General features: G+C 40.4%; 1 protein-coding gene across 2 annotated transcripts in view; it reads left to right on the forward strand.

The window, feature by feature from the left end:
• The window catches only part of LOC126983179 (FACT complex subunit spt16-like), a 35,095-nt gene extending 16,346 nt beyond the window's left edge, over window positions 1-18,749 (forward strand). The window contains exons 12-25 of one of the 2 annotated variants that reach the window (XM_050835748.1): window positions 107-305; window positions 569-764; window positions 2,270-2,539; window positions 2,712-2,823; window positions 4,639-4,821; window positions 5,084-5,189; window positions 5,387-5,582; window positions 5,955-6,051; window positions 6,204-6,378; window positions 6,689-6,839; window positions 10,593-10,643; window positions 12,827-12,853; window positions 12,975-13,157; window positions 17,410-18,749. In XM_050835748.1, coding sequence (XP_050691705.1) covers window positions 107-305; window positions 569-764; window positions 2,270-2,539; window positions 2,712-2,823; window positions 4,639-4,821; window positions 5,084-5,189; window positions 5,387-5,582; window positions 5,955-6,051; window positions 6,204-6,378; window positions 6,689-6,839; window positions 10,593-10,643; window positions 12,827-12,853; window positions 12,975-13,157; window positions 17,410-17,416 — 1,953 coding nt within the window. In that variant the 3' untranslated portion in view covers window positions 17,417-18,749. The remainder of the gene's footprint in view (window positions 1-106; window positions 306-568; window positions 765-2,269; window positions 2,540-2,711; window positions 2,824-4,638; window positions 4,822-5,083; window positions 5,190-5,386; window positions 5,583-5,954; window positions 6,052-6,203; window positions 6,379-6,688; window positions 6,840-10,592; window positions 10,644-12,826; window positions 12,854-12,974; window positions 13,158-17,409) is intronic. The other variant, XM_050835749.1, reaches the window with a different exon arrangement.
• The last annotated feature ends 2,614 nt before the right edge of the window (window positions 18,750-21,363 follow it).

Here is a 21,363-nt window from a genome sequence, read left to right on the forward strand (position 1 = left end):
TCTTTTAGTAACCTTTAGGAGGGTTGAAGGGGGCAAAGGCTGCCTGTAGGATAGTGGGGAACACTGTTTGGATACCATGGGCTCCAAAACAGCTTTCCCTCAACAGTCTGAACAGTCAACCGAGGAGAAGCGTCGGCAGCACCAGAAGGAGCTTGCAGTGTCCACCAACGAGGCAGCCAAGGAGCGTCTTGCCCTCCTGAAGGGGAAGAAGGAGAACCAGAAGGTCCGCAAGTCCACTATCTCTTACAAGTCGACCAACCTCCTGCCTCGGGAGCCTGAGATTGCAGACCTCAAAATCTATGTTGGTGAGTGAAAGGAGTTGAAAAGGAGTGTCATAAAAGATTTGGCACATTCATATTGGAAGAATGTATTTATGTCCTAATTAGGAAGATTAAGATAGGCAGACTGTTAGGAAGATAGATGTACGAAATGACTTTTTAATCTTAATCTGTTCTCCTATCTTCTCAAATCCTTGTAGACTGTCCTTGCTACCCTGTGAATGAGAGTTTCTTCTTCATCCAGGCTCACCATAAGCTTTCAAAACTAAACACTCAATGTTCCTCTTCAGACCGAAAATACGAGACTGTGATCCTCCCAATCTACGGGCTCCCAGTACCCTTCCATATCTCCATGATCAAGAATATCTCCCAGAGTGTGGAGGGAGATTATACGTACCTCCGTATCAACTTCTTCCACCCTGGTTCCAACATTGGCAAGGCTGACGGTTCCTTCCCCAACCCTGATGCTGTGTTCTTGAAGGAGATGTGAGTAAGAAGCTGACTTTGGTTGCCTTGATTGTGGTAAAAGGTTCATGATATTGCAATGGAAATGGAGGGTGTGTGTCGACTCGATTTTGCACTGAATAAGATAGGTGGAAAAGTACCTTGAGTTAGGTAGGAAGTCATTTGCTGCTTTCATGGACATAAAGAAAACTTAAAACTGTTTACAGGAAAAGCATTTACATGAAGGGATTAAGTCTTTTTATAAGGATGGGAGTGCCTCTGCATGTGAATGGGAGCTGAGTGAGAGATTCGTTAGTGATGTTACCACGGCTGTTCAATATTTACACAGATGGTTGTATGAGAGACATGAAAGCCAGAGTAGAGGAGTTAGATGCAAAGCTGAAAGAGACACAATGAGCTGCCTTTTGGTGGCTGGCCAATTTTCAGACAATACTGTTGTCAGCAGAAAATTAAAAAGATGTTGCAGAGATTGTAAATGAACTAGAGAATAAAATTTGAAGTAAAAAATAGGCAAGAGAAGCATAATGGCATTTAAAAAGACAAGAGAGCGGGCCTCTTATTTTGCAATGCCTTACAGAGGTAAGGCAGAGAGCATGACAGTGTAAATTCTGGTTGGGGAACAAGACGATGGAGGAAATGATTGAATTGCTGTAAATATGGACCATGGAGAATGAGACCTGTGGAGGGCAGACAGGTAAAAGGTGTGCTAGGCAGTTTTGAAAGAAAGTAGTTTGAACATAGGAGTAAAGAAGGGTATGTAGAATATAATAATCCTTCCTGTATCCACACTAATCGGCCCAAAGGGTGTTCAAGTATGAGGAGCATGCAGATCCACAAAGTTTAGCTATTGCCCCAACCTCCAGTGTCCAATCCAATACTTCAGTGCTAAAAATTTTTATTGACTGGATAAAAGTGGTCTACAATACACATAAAAGATAATAATGAATGATAACAATGAAAACACACAAAATCAAATACATTTTACTTGATATGTATAGTACTATTTATGTAGGGTACATTACACTAAGCACAAACTGTACAGGCACCATTCTTGGACTCCAACTTAAGCCCCAAGTGTATGTTCTGTTGGTGTAATGATGTGCTGTATTAAGAAAAACAGTATAGTATTATACAATAAATTAATAGAGTGCCAATAATAACAATAGTCACCCCCGTGAAAGGGAGACATGTCTGGTATACTGTATACTGTAGAGATAGCCTGAGAAGCACTATGCATGCCACTAAGGAGCAAAAACATGAATCGGCTGCAGCACTGGCAGTTCAGAACATGTGAATCAGCAGTTTATCTTACCAGAGGCCAGTTGGGGTAATGGTGAGGTTTGGGCACAGAAGGGATTAATGTAGCATTATCCTTCCAACTCTTTCATATGTATCAGACAAAGACAACCAACTTTGGTCACCTGGGGAAGTTCCCATGAAGGGTCAGGGCATCAGAGATATAGATACATAGTTTTGTGTTTGTAAGATTCAAATGTGTGTATTTTCTTTTGTTTCCCCCACAACAGCACATACCGAAGCACCAACACCAAGGAGCCGGGAGAGCTATCAGCACCATCCTCCAACCTTAACACAGCCTTCAGACTTATCAAGGAGGTGCAAAAGAAGTTCAAGACAAGGGAGGCTGAGGAGAAGGAGAAAGAGGACTTGGTGAAGCAGGACACACTCATAGTCTCCAACAACAAATCCAACCCCAAGCTGAAGGATCTGTACATCCGCCCCAACATCGTGCAAAAGAGGATCAATGGCACCCTTGAGGCACACACCAATGGCTTCAGGTTAGCATTAAACTCTCCATTATCTTGTAGCAGTCCTCCACAGCCAACCTCACATCCAAAGCAATAGACCAGCAAACCATTTCTCTAGATGGCTATTGGACCTTGCAGCATTTGATAATACTCATGACAGGATATAAGACATTCTCCAGAAAGACCCAACTCTGTCCCTCAGATACACCAGTGTGCGTGGGGACAAGGTGGACATCCTCTACAACAACATCAAAAATGCATTCTTCCAGCCTTGCGAGGGAGAGATGATCATTCTCCTTCACTTCCATTTGAAGGTTGGCAAAAGCGAGCATCTTCTCTTGTTTTGTTTCTCTTACTCCTTATTTTTTATTTATTTATTTATTTATTTATTTTTTATTTATTTATTTTTTTTTTTTTATTTATTTATTTATTTATTTTTTTTTTTTTTGCATAAGGAGACAGACCAAGGCAGAAAGAGGACAGAAGATACTTTGTTTTCTTTTGCCTCTCCACCACTTTTCAGTCCTTCATAATTATTTTTACTCATGTTTTTCTCCTCTTTCAGTCTTGCACTTATCTTTTCCTTATCCTCCTTAACCTGTAAAGCGTCAGAGATGTAAGACATATAATCGGCCGCTCTCAGACATTCGAGCGTCGGAGACGTATGAGATACGTCGCCCTCCTCCCATCCTTTTCCTGATAAATTATGTCCTCAAAACGTCTCCATATACTCTCATTACACGCACCATTTATGCTGCCTCCTTGACCCTGCTAACATGAATATTTCAGTTTTGTAGCGGTTTCTGCTCCATTCTTTTTGTGGTAGTTGCCTTATGGCACTTCGACCCCACTAATATGAACACGGTCTAATTTCCATTACTTTCTCTCACAAGTGTAATGTGCAAAATTTGTGAAAGTATAATTAAAAAAACAATGGGTCGAACATTTAGAAAAGGAAAACATAATAAATATAAATGAAGGACAGTTTGGATTTAGAAAAGGGAAATCATGTGTAAACTTACCATGTTTTTACTCGAACTATAGATGTGGTGCAAGAGAGAGAAGGATGGGCTGATTGTATTTACCTAGTTGTGGTTTTACAGGGCCTGGGCTTTACGCTCGTGTGGTCCCGTCTCCGTATCTGCATTTATTCAACTTTTCCTTAAAGCTTTGCACACTCTTCGCCGATACTGCATTCTCACTTGGTCAGTTCCAAACCTCTATATTTCTTTGTGTGTCTCAAGCATCTTCCCTTTCTTAATTTTTTACTATGTCCTCTTGTGTTCCTGGTGGTAATTCCTTCTTTTAGTAGTAACTCCTCGTTATCTACTTCTTCCATTTTGCTCAATAATTCATAGATTTGTATTAGGTCTCCCCTTTCTCTTCTTTGTTCTAGTGTTGGTAAGTCCATTTCTTTCAGTCTTTCCTCATATGTCAATCCCACTAGTTCTGGAACCATTTTTGTTGCCATCCTTTGTATTCTTTCTAGTTTCTTTATGTGTTTCTTCTTATGGCGAGACCACACTGCCTCCGCATATTCAAATTTTGGTCTGATCTAGTGATAATTAATTTTTTTATCATATCCTTATCCATGTAGTGGAATGCTATTCCTATATTTCTCACCATGTTATACGGATCACTGAATATCCGATTAACATGACTCTGGCTGTTTGTTATCTTGCATTATTACTCCCAGATCTCTCTCTTCGTGTACTTTCTTTAATATTTCACCATCTCCCATTCTATATGTCCATTTTGGTCTTTCACTTTTTCCCATTTCCATAACATGACATTCCTTCACATTGAATTTCATCTATTCCAGACTCCATTTCCAAATCTTGTTTAGGCCTTCTTGCAGAATTTCGCATGATACCCGCGGCTGCGGGTATCATGTTTCTAAGCGAATTGATGAGAAAAAATCATCACTCACGCAAATCATTATATGATATTTATCAACGCATTTGTGATCAGTTTATGCATCCTCTATTTTGGAGGGGTTTATGTTAAGGCCAAAAATTGGCCCGTTGCTGGTACGCTGTAAAGCCACAAATTTGGCCCATCGTTGCTACCGGGTTAAGCTAAGGTATTACAAACACTAATGCACCACCTCTTCCCCTTCCTTTATGCAGCATGCTATCATGTTTGGGAAGAAGAAGCACATTGATGTCCAGTTCTACACGGAGGTGGGAGAGATTACCACCGACCTGGGGAAGCACCAACACATGCACGACCGTGATGACCTCTCGGCAGAACAGGCAGAGCGAGAGCTGCGCCACAAGCTGACCTCGGCCTTCAAGAGCTTCACTGAAAAGGTTAGCTGTTGTGCTTTGATGTCTTAGTATTTTACAAAGACATGCTTATTTATTTTTTTCTTAAAGGTGCATGTCCTTATCATTTCCAGTTTTAATCATCTGCTAATGTGCATTTTGAGTATTGGATAGGAAAGATGAAAATACTTTGCTTGAGGAAAGAGACCAATGGACTTTTTTTCATATCATGGATGATTTTTCAAATATGATGTATACTGTGTACTTTGGTCAGTGAGAGGCTTTACTATTTTACTTTTTTCATCAGGTGGAGACCATGACCAAACACCAAGTTGAGTTTGACACACCATTCCGTGAGCTTGGCTTCCCTGGCGCCCCATACCGCTCCACTGTCCTCCTTCAGCCCACCTCAGGCAAGCTCTCCCCACTTGTTTTACTCCCATTCCAAATTCCTCATATTTCATAGCGGGGGTTCTTGGATTTACATTGATACCAACATAGATATCTTGATAAGTTTCTACAAAGGGTAAATTATGCATCACTCTGAATATTAGTAGTTTTTGTTAAGGCTGTGTAAGGGTACAGACATCACAGCATCTTGGCTTTTCAGGCTGTGTGGTGAACCTGACCGAGTGGCCGCCCTACGTCATAGTGCTGGATGAGGTGGAGTTAGTACACTTTGAGCGTGTGCAGTTCCACCTGAAGAACTTTGACATGGTGTTTGTGTTTAAGGACTACTCCAGGAAGACCTCCATGATCAATGCTATCCCCATGCAGATGTTGGACCACGTTAAGGAGTGGCTAAAGTAAGTGTTGCAGACCCAGGGAAGGTGTCTGTTTTGAGGCCCTGCAGGTATTTTGTGACCCAGATAAGGCTGTTTTGTCTCTCCCAATGCCATTTTGTTTTCTGACATATGGTCCAGGAAGTTTCTTTTCACTCCAAACCTCCCTTCTTTCATGCTCTGATAGTGTTGCCTCCAAGTTTTTACCAGGCATTTTCTATCCTTTTGTATCTGGGAACACTAAGCCTACTCATTACAGGTAGCTAAACTAAACCTCCACATGCATTAGGTTGAGTTGGTATGGTTGAATAATACAATGAGTGTCAGTTTACAGGTGTTACAAAAGCAATATTAGTCCTTGGCACTTCTCTAATTCTCATTTTTCTTTGACCACAGCTCTTGTGACATCCGGTATTCAGAGGGTGTTCAGTCTCTCAACTGGACCAAGGTGATGAAAACCATTATTGATGACCCTGATGGATTCTTTGAACAGGTGAGTTGACTTGCCTCATTGGTTTCTGTTTGATGGTCAGCCCTTTTTCTTACACAATGTTCTCACAACATACAAATTATATTAGCATCCAGTTTTCATTGAATCATAACGAAGCAGCCATTGTTCCCATGTCAAGAGAATCATTCTTGCAGGGTGGCTGGTCTTTCCTGGACCCAGATTCTGATGAGGAGAACCAGGAGGAGGCTGATGACGAAGACTCGGAGGAGGATGGAGCCTATGCCCCATCTGATGAGGAGTTAGGGTCTGAGGAGGAGAGTGAGGACTACTCTGGGGAGTCTGAAATATCAGACTCTGAGTACAGTGAAGGTAACGTATTGGTGTGCAATGATGCACAGTATTGGGGTGGTGATCTACGAGAAATTAAAATGCTTATTGTTCCTTTATTAATTTTCATCACAGAAGAGCTTACACACTTATCTAATACCCATGTCTACCTAAGTCCCCAGAGAGCTTTTGTATTAAATATTGCTTCAGTATTGGGGTTTTGAAAAAAAATTCCTGAAGGCTTATGTTTATTTTTAACAACTGATATTGCAAGCCTGCATTTGATATAATATGAACACATTGTACACACACACACACACACACACACACACACACACACGTACGTCTACAGAGCTTGGGTCCAGCGAGGAATCAGGCAAGGACTGGTCAGACTTGGAGAGGGAGGCTGCCGAGGCTGACAAGGAGAGGAATGACTTTGAGGATGAGTACACCAAACAGAACAAGGGTGCACCGAGCTACAGGGACAAGTACAGTGGAAAGAGGTGAGAATTTGGCCTTTCTTGTAAAATTATCTTTGTTGTCAGCACCTTAGGTTTCTACTTGGCATAAATAAGTTGTATATAAACCTTGAAGTAATCAATTTTACAACTCGTAGAAGATACCACTTTTCCTTTTCAAAGGTAAAAAAAAAAAATTCATAATTTAGCTTCAATGGGGTAGCATGAATGAATAATTCCCTCTCATGTAATACAGTAGTACATCAGCAAGAAAGAGATGTTAGTTGATAGGTTAGATTTACTGAGAGCATTATATATGATGTGTACAGTACCCTCTCGAGTTTTGCTCTTGCTTCGTTCCGAAGGTATAGCGCTAAACTCAAGGATCACGAAACTCAAGGTATTGAAAACACTGAAAAGGCGCTTATCTGCTCTGACCCGTGGATCCCCCCCCTTACATGTGGGCTATGGCGCCGGTAGACTATTCATCTGGGCGTGATGGTCGGCCCTGAGCCCGTCATGGCGCAGGCAACTGTTTATAGTGGCACCATTATACTTGGCTCATGCTGCTCCCTGGAGCTCACTTTTTTCCTCCTTTACTCCCTTGTTATCTCAAAATACGTACTGTGGAGAAAGGAAGAAAACAGGAAGAGAGAACAGGTTGTTTTAAAGCCACAGATGAGGCCTTACGATTGGCTGAGCTCTGAAAACACTCGTGATTCACTGGGAGTCCGATGACATCATTGCCACCAGCTTACGGATAACCGTGAACTCGCTCCCGGTTGGGCGTACAAGCGTTGCCCATAGCCCCAACGGTTGGACGAAAACGGACATTGTGAAGCCGCTGATAGGGTGAGTGTCGCTGATGACGCATCGGACTCCCAGCGAATCACAAGCGTGTTTTCAGAACTTTCAGCCAGTCATAAGGCAGCCGCCTTCAACTTCGGCTTCAAAATGACCCATTTTCTCTCTCTCTCTTGCACGCGTGCCATAGCCACAATGTTTGGAGGAAAACGTCCATTGTGATACTACCTTTAACCCTTTCCTTGCGCGTGGGACGGGACGCGACTATCCCCTCAGGCGCAGTCAGGCAGCCCAATGGGGGGTCTTTTTTAACCTCTGTATCTCAAAAACTATTCATCACAACTAAAAACCAAAAACACCATTGGAAAGAAGAGGCGAACGTACATGCACGTTCAGGGAGTGATGAATGTGAACACTTACGTCGGTGCGTGCGGGATGATCAGCCATACTAAGGGAACTGCGGACATCTTTCCTTGAGATTCTGGCAAGGTTCTATTGCCAGCTGCAATATTTACAACTATTTGGTCAAAGAATCAGTCAGGTGATAGGTGAAGCTATGCAAAAATGCTGCTATATTGGGCAAGAACATCCAACAGTTACTCGTCCGTAGATTTGCCGCGCTGGGCTGATATGATTTTCCACCAAATTTAGTAAAGAACCCACTCAATTGGCAATCCTGTGTTGTGATAAATAATGTTGGAACACTCTCATACGTGGGAGATTTGAGTGCAGCTGGAGCTCGCAGTGAGCGTTTAGCACCACCAGCAAATACGCCTAACGCTCGCTGCAAGCGTTTAGCAATGAAAGGGTTAAAGGTAGCGTGTGTGATGCCGATGGTAAGTAGACGTGACCCGTACGTGTCAAAGCAGCGCGAAACTCGGGATGATAATGCGCAAAACTCAGGATGGTAAGAATTTAGGACTAACCGCGAAACTCGTGGATCGCGAAACTCAAGAGGGTACTGTATTAGGTTTAATGCATAGTGTGAATTTGTACAAATCCTGCTTCAAGAGTTATGAGGGTGTTTTTAGCCTTACTGCTGCATTGGAAGCTGTTTCATACATATGAATATAAATATACAGTTTATTCTCATGACTGTTATAGCAAGAGGTAATTACCCCACTTGTGTGTCACCATTACTAGAGAGTTTCCCATATTAATGAGGGACTTTCTGAACTCAGTGTAAGTAGGGGGTGGTACTGTGCCATCCAGTCCTTCGGTGGGAGGATGCAAATCCGATATCATATGTTTCTTCAAAAGGACTGCTAGAGGAGTACAGTGGCCTCACATCCAATGCATGTTTGTCCATGGCATTTCATGTACAACACGGTATTTTTTAGAAAAATATTTAAAAAAAAATTATTGTCAAGTTCTTAAAATGGTTCAGCGTGACACATACCCCAACAAGTGGCCCAAATCTGCAGATTTCTGTAACGTGTGGAAAAATCGGTCATGGTGCACAGCACTTGTCACTTTTAGCCAGTCAACTGGGAGCATGGTGCGTGACGCCAGTCAGTAATATGAGAAGGGAGGGGTCACGTGATGCGCAGAGCTGCATATTTTGCCTAGATCTGAGTTGCTTGGGTAGACCAGTCTGCCTGCTCCCACGCCATGTAAGCGTGTGAGGATTTTTATTGTATTTTTTAAGGTAAAGTCGACACTCAATTTCCTGGGACTATTATGGGGGAGCACCTGTCCAGGAATCGGAAATTGTTGCGGTCTGGGGAAATGACCCATTCACAGACGTTTACCTTACTCAGTCTGGCAATCGCTAATATTCAGTACCTGCCCCAGATTTTCACCACACTTTGTCCAGCACATGCTTCTAATATAAAGATCGGGTAATAAAAATATGAAATGGATAATAAGAACAATCATAACTACAAGTAGCCGCTCAGCTGATAATTGTAAACAAAGACAAGAATATATGACACAAGAAAAAAAAGAGCTTACTGAACTTGTTGTGGACTTTTTGTTGAAGAAACAGACAAACCTAAAGAGTGAATTACCAATACACAAATAACAAATAGAATTAAAGGAATTCAACAACTTTGAACAAGAATACAAAGCTTATTAAATTAGTGAGCCCATTTTGGAGGCAACATGAACATCACTGCCACCACAACAACACACAGCCACCCAGCGAGTGTTGCAGATGTGGTATTGGCTAGGCAGCCGCTGAACTTAGCCAAACCGCAGATTTTTTACCTGGATTCTCTTTAGGTTCCTGGACTTGACTGGGCACATGGCTGACAATTGCCAGACCTCCAATCATGTTTGGGGAATCTGATATTCAGGAAACTGAGGGTCAAGTGTATTTTTCAGAAATTCTCTGACTTTTTTTTTTTTTTCCCCCCTGTCTGTGTGTGTGTGTTCAACGTTATTTCGCCCACTGCAGCGTAATCTCTGAACAGAGTCCCGTCTTAAGGCCACTGTTCTATAATATTCTCATAATTCTGTATAATGATAAAGTAGAGAAGAAAGCATCAGTCATCTTGCTCTTCTGCTGCATACCCGACTGCCCCAATTTCTGCTGCAGTAACATGTGACCATTCAAGTGATTTAACAAAGCCCATGTACTGACTATGTCAACTTTGTCTGGTGGCAAAAAGTATACTTAGAATAAATGGTACTTGGTAACCCATCAACTCTCCCATATACAACATTGAGTTGTTTACAAGGCCAAGCCCCACCACAAGGATGGGATGTAATCGCACAAACTGTGTTGAGTGTTTGTGTCTGTGATCACTCAAGACGCCTTCAGCTTCATAGATTCAACTTCATGTCTACCTCATGGTGTGGAGCTTAGATTCTCCAACCCTTGCTCACACTACCTGATTACTGTTGTTCAAGTTTGTCTTTTTCACATCATAATTTTCATGGCAGAGTTAAACTTTTCTTAGAAAAGTTGAGTTGGTAAGTCTGAAGTGCATCAGTCTCTTGATGAACTTTATGTTGGAGTCTTTTGAGGGTCAGTTCTGTGTTGTGTTTCAGGTTAAATCGCAAGTCCTCGCTCAAAGCTGGCAAGGACAGACACATGAGCAAGTAAATACCACAGACTGTTGACCTCTTTCATAACTCCCTATTAATTAAAGAATATTGGTGTTATGATAATAATGATTTTCCTTTGCTGTTTTTAGTCTTAAAATAGCTGGTGGCATGGCAATTTAGTCATTGCTTTTTTCAAAAGCAAATAATGAATTATTGCTATGCATTCATTATTTGTTTTTACTTTTTATTTTTTAGTCATCAAGTATTTTGCACACATTTTTTAAAGTCTTGTCTTTACAATGCCTATGCCTGGTGAAAGTCTCCTCACTAATACAGTCACAAGTGACTGCATTCTTTCCTCTCTGTGAATGCGTTTCAAGTCTCTTTATTATAGTTTTACTATGGAGGAATGACTTCAGACTCAGATCTAAAACCATGTGTTTAGTCTTTGGTGAGACGATGCCATTGGAATCAAATTCCATTTTCTAAGTAACTTCAAGATTAGATGTCAATAGATATTGCTTAGTTATTTCCAATAACTATGGATGAAATTTTTTTAATTATGAGATCACATTATTACATAATGTAAATTCTAATAATGTTTCTCATCACTACAAGGAAGGAAAACTTCAGTCATTTTCATGTGCTGATGTGGAGATTTTCCTCTTTAGTGCCACTCAAGCTTTGGCATTTTCTCATGCTTATACAGTAAACCCTCGATATAACGGACTAATTGGGGGGACCTTAGTCCGTTAATGCGTTATAAGCGTCGAAAATAAATAAATAAAAACGTAAAATAATACAGACGAACCTCGTAAACGTAGGATTTATATATACTTTATTGTGTATGATGTGTGCACGTTGTCGGTATAACCACATAGTACAGTTGACGACGGACTGCAGGGCACTGAGTCTGCCTGGCTGGCAGTGGGGCCACGTGTGGGGGCCGTATTGTGACGGGTATGAGTAAAATTTTACAAGTGCGTCAATCCCACACTTTCAGACGAGGTAGTTTTCAGTGTGTTATGAAATAATTTGTTAACTGTTTCTGTCACAAGTCATTATATGATTGACTTTTCAATGCCTGTTGTACACCCCACGCAGCCCACAGCTGCAGCCGCAAAATAACTCGCAGTTAGAGGTTCAACTTGCTTACTGTTTCTACATTTCACTCACTGCTCACAAAGATCACAAGTGGACAAGTGAATAAAACCAGTCAAATTGATGCTTTTTCTGCTGTGTATTCCCCCATTGCGCATGCGTGGTGGACAGCAGAACGTCTTATTTCTGTGAAGAGGTATTTCCCGCAACACCGGCCCGCACCGCTGCCATGTCCCATCCTCCGCTACGTGATTTCGCCGCCCCGCACCCCACACTGCCCCGTGCTGCGTATTTCCTCGCCCCACACTGCGTGCCAAATATATTTACCAACCAAACTTCCTACCTAACTGGGGCTTAGCCCTACTCGACCCCCTTAATTTGTGTCAGTACCGACACTCATAAACACTTGGCTATTTTCCATTACATTTACGTCCTCGATTGATGCATAAGATTTTCTTGTGCTATAAATACGTTCTTCATTTGAATGGAGACCACGAAGAGGAAAATATTTCATCAGGTGGGCTGAAAAAGACTACGGTAACCGAAGGATGGGGCAGCAGATAAAGGGAGGAGGCTCAGGTGGCCAGCAGAAGCTATTGTAGTTACCGGAGACGGGTGGTTCAAAAACTATTTGAACCATTCTCGGTCGGTCCCCGTGGATTTCAGATCCTCTGACCATGTCCGTTATATCTGAAATCCGATATAAGCGGGTCTGTTATATCGAGGGTTTAAAGTTCTCCATTTTTTAGTTACTTTTAGGGTTCCTCTGGTGTAGCCTTATATACCACAATAAATGTGTGTGTGTATGTGAGAGAGTTTGTACATGTGTATGTGTGTGGACACACACACACATCAATATATTTATGTATGACTGTCTCTGGAATGCCTAAACAAAAGTAATACGGTATAAATTATGGTACCCTTGATGTTTTGTGAAGAATGATAATCATGATTTAAATCCATTTTTCCCAGAAGTTTACCCAGTAAGGGTACAAACTAGTAGATGACAGTTTAAAGAGAGTGTAGGTACTGTTTTTCAGTAGATTGCTCGTTTGTATGAAATTCATTGAAGACGAAAGGGATAGAGAAACCACAAAACTTTTGAACTATCTAATGTTATCCATTTTCTTTTTCAGCAAACACAAATCTTCAAAGCATGACAGGTAAGCATCCCAAAGGTGCTGAGACACTTCTTTTATCAGCAAAATTTTACTTCATGCAATGGAATATTTTGCACTAATGATGACCATTAAGGTACTTACAGATTTTCATTCCTTCTTCCAGTAAACACAGATCACCCCACAAGTCCTCTCACAAGTCCTCCCACAAGTCCCCACACAAATCCCCACACAAATCCCAGAGCAAGAGTAAAGATCGACACCATTCCAGCAGCAGCAGCAAGCACAGTGACAAGAAGAGGTCTCGGGAAGACTCTGGTGACCGCCGTCATAGTAAAAAGAAGAGCAGGTACGTGTCTGAGTCTGTTATGGTCTGCATCTGACCCATTATTACTAAAACCTGTTTAGCCGTAGTGGAGATTCTTGGTTAATGTGTAGTTTTATTTTTTACCCTTCCGTGTACTGCTGACTGGTTTATCCATCATCACCCTCTGAGCTTTAGGTGTATCAATGAAAGCTTTTGCCGTTTGGGGAATAAATATTTAAAGAAAAAAGTAGTTGAAGGGCCTCCATGAGTCGAGTGACAGGGTGATGGAAGAGAGTGATGATGGAGGACTTACAACAGTTTATGTTAAGGCAACAATCCACTGTTGCTTTAAATTGTCTGTGATCAAATTCAAGTTGATCCAGTATAATTACCATATTGTATATATATATATATATATATATATATATATATATATATATATATATATATATATATATATATATATATATATATATATATATATATATATATATATATATATATATACACACATACATACATACAGTCGGCCCTCAAATAGTATGGTTTCCAATAGTACGGTTTCGGTTTTATACGGATTGTCATGGAAGAATTTTTTTAGGATTTTTAAAATTCCCGCTCGTCGCACCAAGTAGCCATGGCGTGAGTAGCATGACTTCTACCAAAACACTTGCTGAAAGCACCCCAAAGCATTCGAGAAAAGTGATCATCTTGCAGAAAAATTCAGATTTCAGAGAAGTTACGTTTTGGGATAAGTTACGTTGTGGTAGGGAGAGCATACCACGTGAATGAGAGCAGTGTTCACTGTATCTATAATAGTGTAAAAGAAATTCTTGCCGCAGTAACTGCTAGTGCTCCAAGAGTGCTGCAAGAGTGGAGATAAAGGCCGTCCTTTCACTAAGCACCTCATCATTGCTATGGTGACAGCGTCTCACTCGCAGCAAAATGGCGCACGCTGATCTTCCTGCCAGCATGTTTGAAAGACCGAGTCGGGACATCTCAGGCGCCCAGACCACCCATGACTATGTTTAACATGCATTACTAGCTGTCCTGGTTGACGAACTCCTTACAACAGAAGATGAAAAGGGAGCTTCCAGTGGTTATGGTTGTACAGAGAGGTGAAATGCAATGGAAACACTTATATGTGTTTATTTGGGCTGCCATGTTTGCTGATGACATCATCACAGCACGAAGGTGCTCCACCTCTAAAAGCCGGGAGCCAGTAGACATGCCGAGTTGGCAACCCATGCTGCCGCGTCACGCATTTGAGAGCACTCGGAGTGTTTCTATGGGGAGCACTAATTTTATATGGATTTTCAAATAGTACGGGGGTCCTGGGTCCCTGACCCCCGTACTATTTGAGGGATGACTGTATGTGTATATATATATATATATATATATATATATATATATATATATATATATATATATATATATATATATATATATATATATATATATATATATATATATATATATATACTTTTTTTTCTACTTATGGAATTTTTATGTTTATTTATTTATTTTTATCTACTGAGTCATTTATGCACCCACTTCTCTCTTACGTGCACATAAGATACTTCATTGCCGCTCTAGCAAATGTATATGTCAATTTGGATTTTTTTATATAAAAAAATTGCCTTAAAAAAACATTCTTTCTAAGATAGTTGAACTTATAAGTCCCCAATTTATATCAATGCCATGCAAAAACTGAAAGAGAAGATACATTTTATGTGTACTTTATGCTAGTTTTAAGAAAAATGCGACAGAAGTTAGTTTCCATTTTTGTGCCCCAGTGAAGTTGCAATGCTGCAAACCTGGTTTTATATGAATGTTACAGGTTCAGTAGTCACACGCCAGTGCATGTACATAATGATCTGGCTCCTGGTTCCCCCAAGGAAAAGGTATTAGTTGTTCGAGAGTGAGGGTATCAGGACACGCCACGTCCCTCGTAGCTAGGTTTGATCAGAACTTAACTGATGCATAGACCTCGTTGGTACTGGTTCTGTTTTTTTTTCCCTTTCTTTTTCTGAGTATTGGTTGGTGTTCTTCATTTTTCTCAGAGTTTCAATCCTTTATTTATGTATACATTTGTCCCAAGCACCTTTGCTAGTAGGTCGCACTTTCCATATCCAGAATTGTGTTGGTAGCTGAGGTTGTGGGTTTAGGCAAAGCAGCTGATGAGGCAGGTGAGTGACCTTGAATGCACGTTGAGGGCAAGGAAGTGTGTGATGGGGATCCTTCCCACCACCTATACTTGGATGCAAATATCGAGATACTTTGGGTGGAGCGGGTGTGGGAATTCTCTACCCTACAGCATTGTCGCTTCAACCACAACAAGGCATACAATATCTTGTGTGTCGGTTGTTTAGTATTTGAAATAGTCTTTAAATTTTTGTATGTGGTAAAACAAGTCTATATCATGTTGTGAACATATCAAATTTTAGGATAGTAACAAGGATTTATGTATGGAAATAAATTCACAATACATGACAGCAGTGTGCTACCCAGCCATGTTGTCATGTCTATGGTCAAGGTCACCAGGTAACCTCTCGTGGACCTCGGGCCACTATTCCCTGGTAGAGAGGAGGAGGGGGGGGAAGGGAAGGTAGCGGTAGCAAAGGTCCCGCCCGTGAGACAGATGCAAAGTTTTCTTGCCAACATTTTATCAGTGTCTTTTTATAGATACCCTTGCTACAATTGACCCGATATTTCGGGAGCTTTGTTCTCCGTTCAGTTTTGCAGTTGGCAAGGAACTTGAAATATCTACCAATAAAAAAAATCATTTGGTTATGGAAATAATTTGGGTACACACACACACACACACACACACACACACACACACACACACACAAAGAGAGAGAGAGAAAGATATATATATATATATATATATATAGATATATATATATATATAGCTAGATCTATATATATATATATATATATCTAGATCTCTCTCTTATGTCAACTCCCAGGGGTACAGTATTCCCCCACGCCTTGACCTGGGCAGAGTGTAGACTTGACAACGCTATGGAGAAGGGAGGGCAACGCCCAAAGTATCTTGATATTTGCATCTGACTTTAGTACTTCTCATTGCATTCATATTGTGGTGAAGCTGCGTAAGAAGCCTTCTTGTCTTGTATTTAGGAATAATAAACATGGCGTACTGATGTTTGAAACAGGAAAATGGGTGGGAGAAAGCAGAGCAGAGCACTTATTCCTCTCTCCTAATGTATCTCCACACTTAGGCCATAAAGCCTTGACGTTTGGTTCTTCACACGTGGGTGTGCTAGTAGAGTTGCAATATTCACTAGAATGTACTGATATATGATTATTCTACATTATTCATAGAATGAAATGTGCAGTATTGACTCTCAGCAAGTGTACCACAGCCAGCATGTAACATTTACATGGTGGGTATTTAACCCTTTCCATCCGTGACGCAGACGTCGGCGTCACAGTATGGAAAGGGTCAAGAGGAAATGGAAGAGGATTAATCCTCTTCTAAACCTCTCAATCCTCCTCTAAATTCCTCTTAATCCTCTTCCATTTCCTCTTAAGAGGTTTAGAAGATGATTAAGAGGAAATGGATGAGGATTAAGAAGTTTAGAAGAGGACTAACCCTTTCAATATGGTGATGTCAGACGCTGACGTCGGTGTTGCCGGAGTGAAGGGGCTAAAATCCTTCCACTATTGACATTTAAATTTACATTTAAGTCGTTCAAGTCCAAAAAATCTCCAACATTCAATGTCTTTAGGCCAGAATGTGTAACTTATTTTATTTATTTATTATTATTTTTTTTTATTTATTTATTTATTTATTTATTTATTTTTTTTTTTCATATTAATTCATGGCTATATGTCCCCTTGATTTCTCTGCAGTATTACTGATCCAACTATAATACATTATGTATCATTGGAAAGGCAATTTATTTTTGGTGTGTACTGTATTTTTTTTTTTTTTTTTTTTTTTTTTTTTTACAGAGTATGAAAAATTACAACTACCAAGTCTTGCAATAAGCCCAAATATACCTCTGTTTTGTGGATTTGCCACATGTGACCTTCATCCTGTTGAGGAGCTCAAGTGGTTTAAATAATAGTGATTTATAAAGGTGCTGAAAGTAGAGGAACCAAAACATCTTTATGCAACGGGTCACACATGACTTCAGCTGAAGTCACACTTAACTCACATTTTTTGCAAACACCTCAGATGTGAAAGGGTTAATTAAAAGAACATCACTTTTAAAAAAGACTTCATTTATATAATCCTGTTGTAACTCATTGTTTTCTCCTTCAGGAAATAAGTGGTGCCCTTCAGTGCCACTGGACCACCACTCTTCACCCCAGGGACAAAAGAGAAGTTCAAACAGTAGTCGTGATCAGTTCATTAGGAGCGTGGGTGTCTGGTGGGCCTGTGGTCCACACTATTACCTGAACTGGTGATCTGACCCAAGATACCAGGCACTGCAGGGGGTTTTGCCAAGACTCCTGCCCATGGGTCATACAACACCATGCCTAAGGGGCCATGGGTACAGTGTTTGCAGGGATTTGGAGATGGACCAACCCAGATCTTATTACAACACTGTGAATGGTGATTTTAAAGTGATGAGTTTATACATTTAAGCTGACTGTAGTGTATTAGGTCTTGTCGTATTTTCTTGTGTAGTTGTTCACATATATTAGAGGTTTTCATATAGCCGTGTATGTACATACAATTCATTAATTTCATTAGGGAATTGGAAATGCCAGAGAGGAAAGACTTTGACTGCTAAAATTTTAGTGTTAATTGAAAAAAATTTGTCTTGGAAAATATCTGATGCCATGAGCAGTGGAAGACCATCTTCAATTCAGACCTTTGTAATGACAGCTGCATCTTGGTGAGCTTCCATTCCACCACTATGGAGTTTACTTTGTGGCATTGACATAAATAGTTCAACAATACAGTACATGTGTGAAATAGATACTGAGGAGGTATTAGTTCAGTATTCTCCTTTATGCAGCATTGAAAGTTATAATTCCATGATACATAAGGGTGAATACATTGGGAATTTGATATTCTTCAGTTTGATAAATTAAACCACTATTAGGTTCAACCACACCAGTTGTGCTGCATGCCTGTAAACAAGTGTTGGGACATTTTGGACAATAACCATTGAATTTTGCACAAATTAAGTGATAGTTATTTGCCCCCCTTACTTTTAATTGACTTAAAAAGGTTTTCTAAATGGTATTTAGTAAAATATAAATGAGTAAATACTTCTTTCCCTCTTGTGTTAATGTTTCTTTTATGTTTTCTTTTAATTTCACAAGCATACTTTCGGTAGTATTAGTTATTTTGTACGAAAGGTGAATTTCATACTCCTGTAGAATGAAATCCTTGCATTATGCAAGGTGTGAGGAGGATGAGGTGTTTCTATTTTCTCCTTTATGAGGAGGGTAATGTGTCAGTGAAGTTGTACGAGTGAATGGTGACAATTTTTGTTTTGTTAGTGCATCGGGAAGAGGATATTACAGTGTTGGCTCAGGCCAGCATGGGACTATGAGGATTTTGTGTTTTGTTCAGGTCTTTTCAGTCAGGTAACAAGATGATGTCACACATTTTATGTTCACATTTCTGAAATATATTTAAGTGGTTTTCACTATGTTTCACTCATGGAAGCTGGGGCCAAATGGCAGGGAGGATTCCAAGAAATGAAGGGAAAAGGTGTTGTGGGAGTGGTTGAGACTGTCCTGCTGGAAAATAGCAAGCACTTTACTTAATTCAGGAATCTCACTATAAATCATCAAAAATCAACCACAAGTAGCCAAGTATTCTCAGTTTTAGATAATTTTGTGTTAGCATACATAGTGCATGCACCTCCATGGTGTAATGGTTAACATGTCCATCCACCCTACCCAGCTGTTCATCCTTCCCTTTTGTGGTTGATTGATGAAAGGGTACCTGGGTATGGTAAACTGGTAAACCGGATGTCACACTGACCTTGTCATAAGATAGCATGTTCTTACCCACCACAGACTCAAGGGGTTTGGTAATGGAGATGAGTGCCCACACAACAATCAACTATGGAGAATCCCCCCCAACCTACCTTTACCTTTACAGTGCACAGAAAATAGCAGTTTTGATTGCATGAACCTCATGACTTTCCTGGAAAGGCTAACATATCCTGAAAACTTTCCCAAACAACTGAGTTCTTGTTAACGGGTAAGAAAAGTATTTGTATTAGATATAGCAAACCATTCTTAAGTAACCAGCAAATGTTCACAGTTTTGGATCATATTATGTTGGCACAGCATATAGGAAACCAGAATTTCTATTGCATGAACCGCAGCTAATGACTTTCCCAAACAGGGTATAGTTTCTTATACACCAAGAGTTCTTACAAACTGGTCAGAAAAGTGACTGCAATTGAGTCATCAGCTACCAACGTACCTAACAGAATAGTAATGCAGTGATTGGAAAGGGTAAAGCAATCAGTAGTTTGCAATGAATTAACCTTTGACAGTTCTTGAGAAGCCACCTGATACAACTTGTAACACTACACAAAGCCAGACCGCTTACTTTTGATATATGGTACAGATTTATCTGACATCATGAAGGACACCTACATGGTTCCTCACTTTTCGTGTTGTCCTCCAACTTTCCTCACCATTAGTCTAGATAATTTCTTTTGTACCATAATGTAGGACTGGCACTATTTTCCTTATACAGTTTTATGAGACATACAACATTTGGGAGAAAAGAGGAAAAGGGGACATATCTGTATAACAATTATTTCTGCTAATAAAGTAATCTCAGGTGATCGAATATGCTTGGACACCCGTTACATTTACTGTGTGGTAGTGCTTTATGGAAATCAAAGTACATATACTACATCAGCTTAATTGTAGTGGCTTGCCTAACACGAAGTGACCGAAAAGCCACTTGGCCATGTGGGTACCCTTATCAGTCAAATAAATGGAGGGTTCGCTGGCTTCCCATCTCGTGGGTCGCATTTTGATTCCTAGCCACAACAATGTTAATCTCATTCACTTAAGGAATTTCTTGTGCGTTTCAGGGTAAACAGAAGCTTGCATGAAGTAATTTGTATGGAAATAGGGTTAAGCAATAAGTTATTTTAAGAAGCAATATTAAGTGATATGAGCATATCAACTGATTTATTTTTGTACTGAACTGGATTTCCTATCTTGTATTTTGAGGATGAAAACTTGTTTTATGTAAGACTCTTGCTTAATTTTAACTCATGTTGAAAAGTGATTTATGCCTGTCTTAGTAAGTGGTTCTATTACCTTCAGCTGGAATGAATCCGTCCTGTACTGACCAAGCAGATGTGGAAAGCCCCACAATTCCACTCCACTAAAGTGGGGTACATTTTTAGGTCTTTAGGAATTAAGGTCATGATATAGACCAAGGTATGGAGGCTTACTGGATGAAACTGTGCAGTGTTCATATGTGTGGTAAGGACATTGTAATCTTGTAAACATTCATATACCTTGGTAGCATCATGCAGAACAGTGGGTCACTCAAGAAATTTTTTTGCAGATTGGCTTGGCCCACAGTTTTAATTGACTTGCCCAGCACAAGTGTATGACATTGTCTATACTTGTGCAGAAGGACAAAGATATAGATCTTCAAGTTGCTTCTGTGCCTTCTCTTACTTTATGGCTGTGAGACATGGGCACCAAATGGTGACTTATTTAGGTGAATTGATGTCTTTGGTTATTAGTGTCTGCAGAACCATCAAGTCTCACTCTTTCCCAACTATTCCCTTGTGGTTCGAACCAGTGTCAGCTTTCCTCCTTCCTACAATCATACGCCTCCAACATGCAGAGGTTAGTGGGCCTAGCTATGAATCTGCAGGCCAGAGTTCGAATCCCAGCTCGGGCAGTTGGCGCGCAGTTCCCCCAGCTGTTCATTCTCCCTTTCGAACTGGTCAATGACGGTGCTTGGGGAAGGTAAATTGTGATAACCCAGATAGGTACATGTAAATCTATTAAAATCTTAGGCAGAATGGTATGAATTAAAAGTGTATAGGGGTCACAGAGTAGGGGTCTGCATCTCTGGTCATGGGTTTGCTTCCCGACGAAGGAAAGTACCTAAATTATGAAGATTGAATTAGTGTTTAATATAAGCAGTAGTAGTAATGGTAGGTGGAAAGTAAGCCAGCAGTAGTACACAAGAGCTGAACATACATGCATTTAATGCTAATATGAGATCTATGAAAGACTACGTACGTGTGCTGACTGACAAGAG

This window comes from Eriocheir sinensis, chromosome 53 (assembly GCF_024679095.1).
Source record: "Eriocheir sinensis breed Jianghai 21 chromosome 53, ASM2467909v1, whole genome shotgun sequence".
NCBI classification, from domain to species: Eukaryota; Metazoa; Arthropoda; class Malacostraca; order Decapoda; family Varunidae; genus Eriocheir; species Eriocheir sinensis.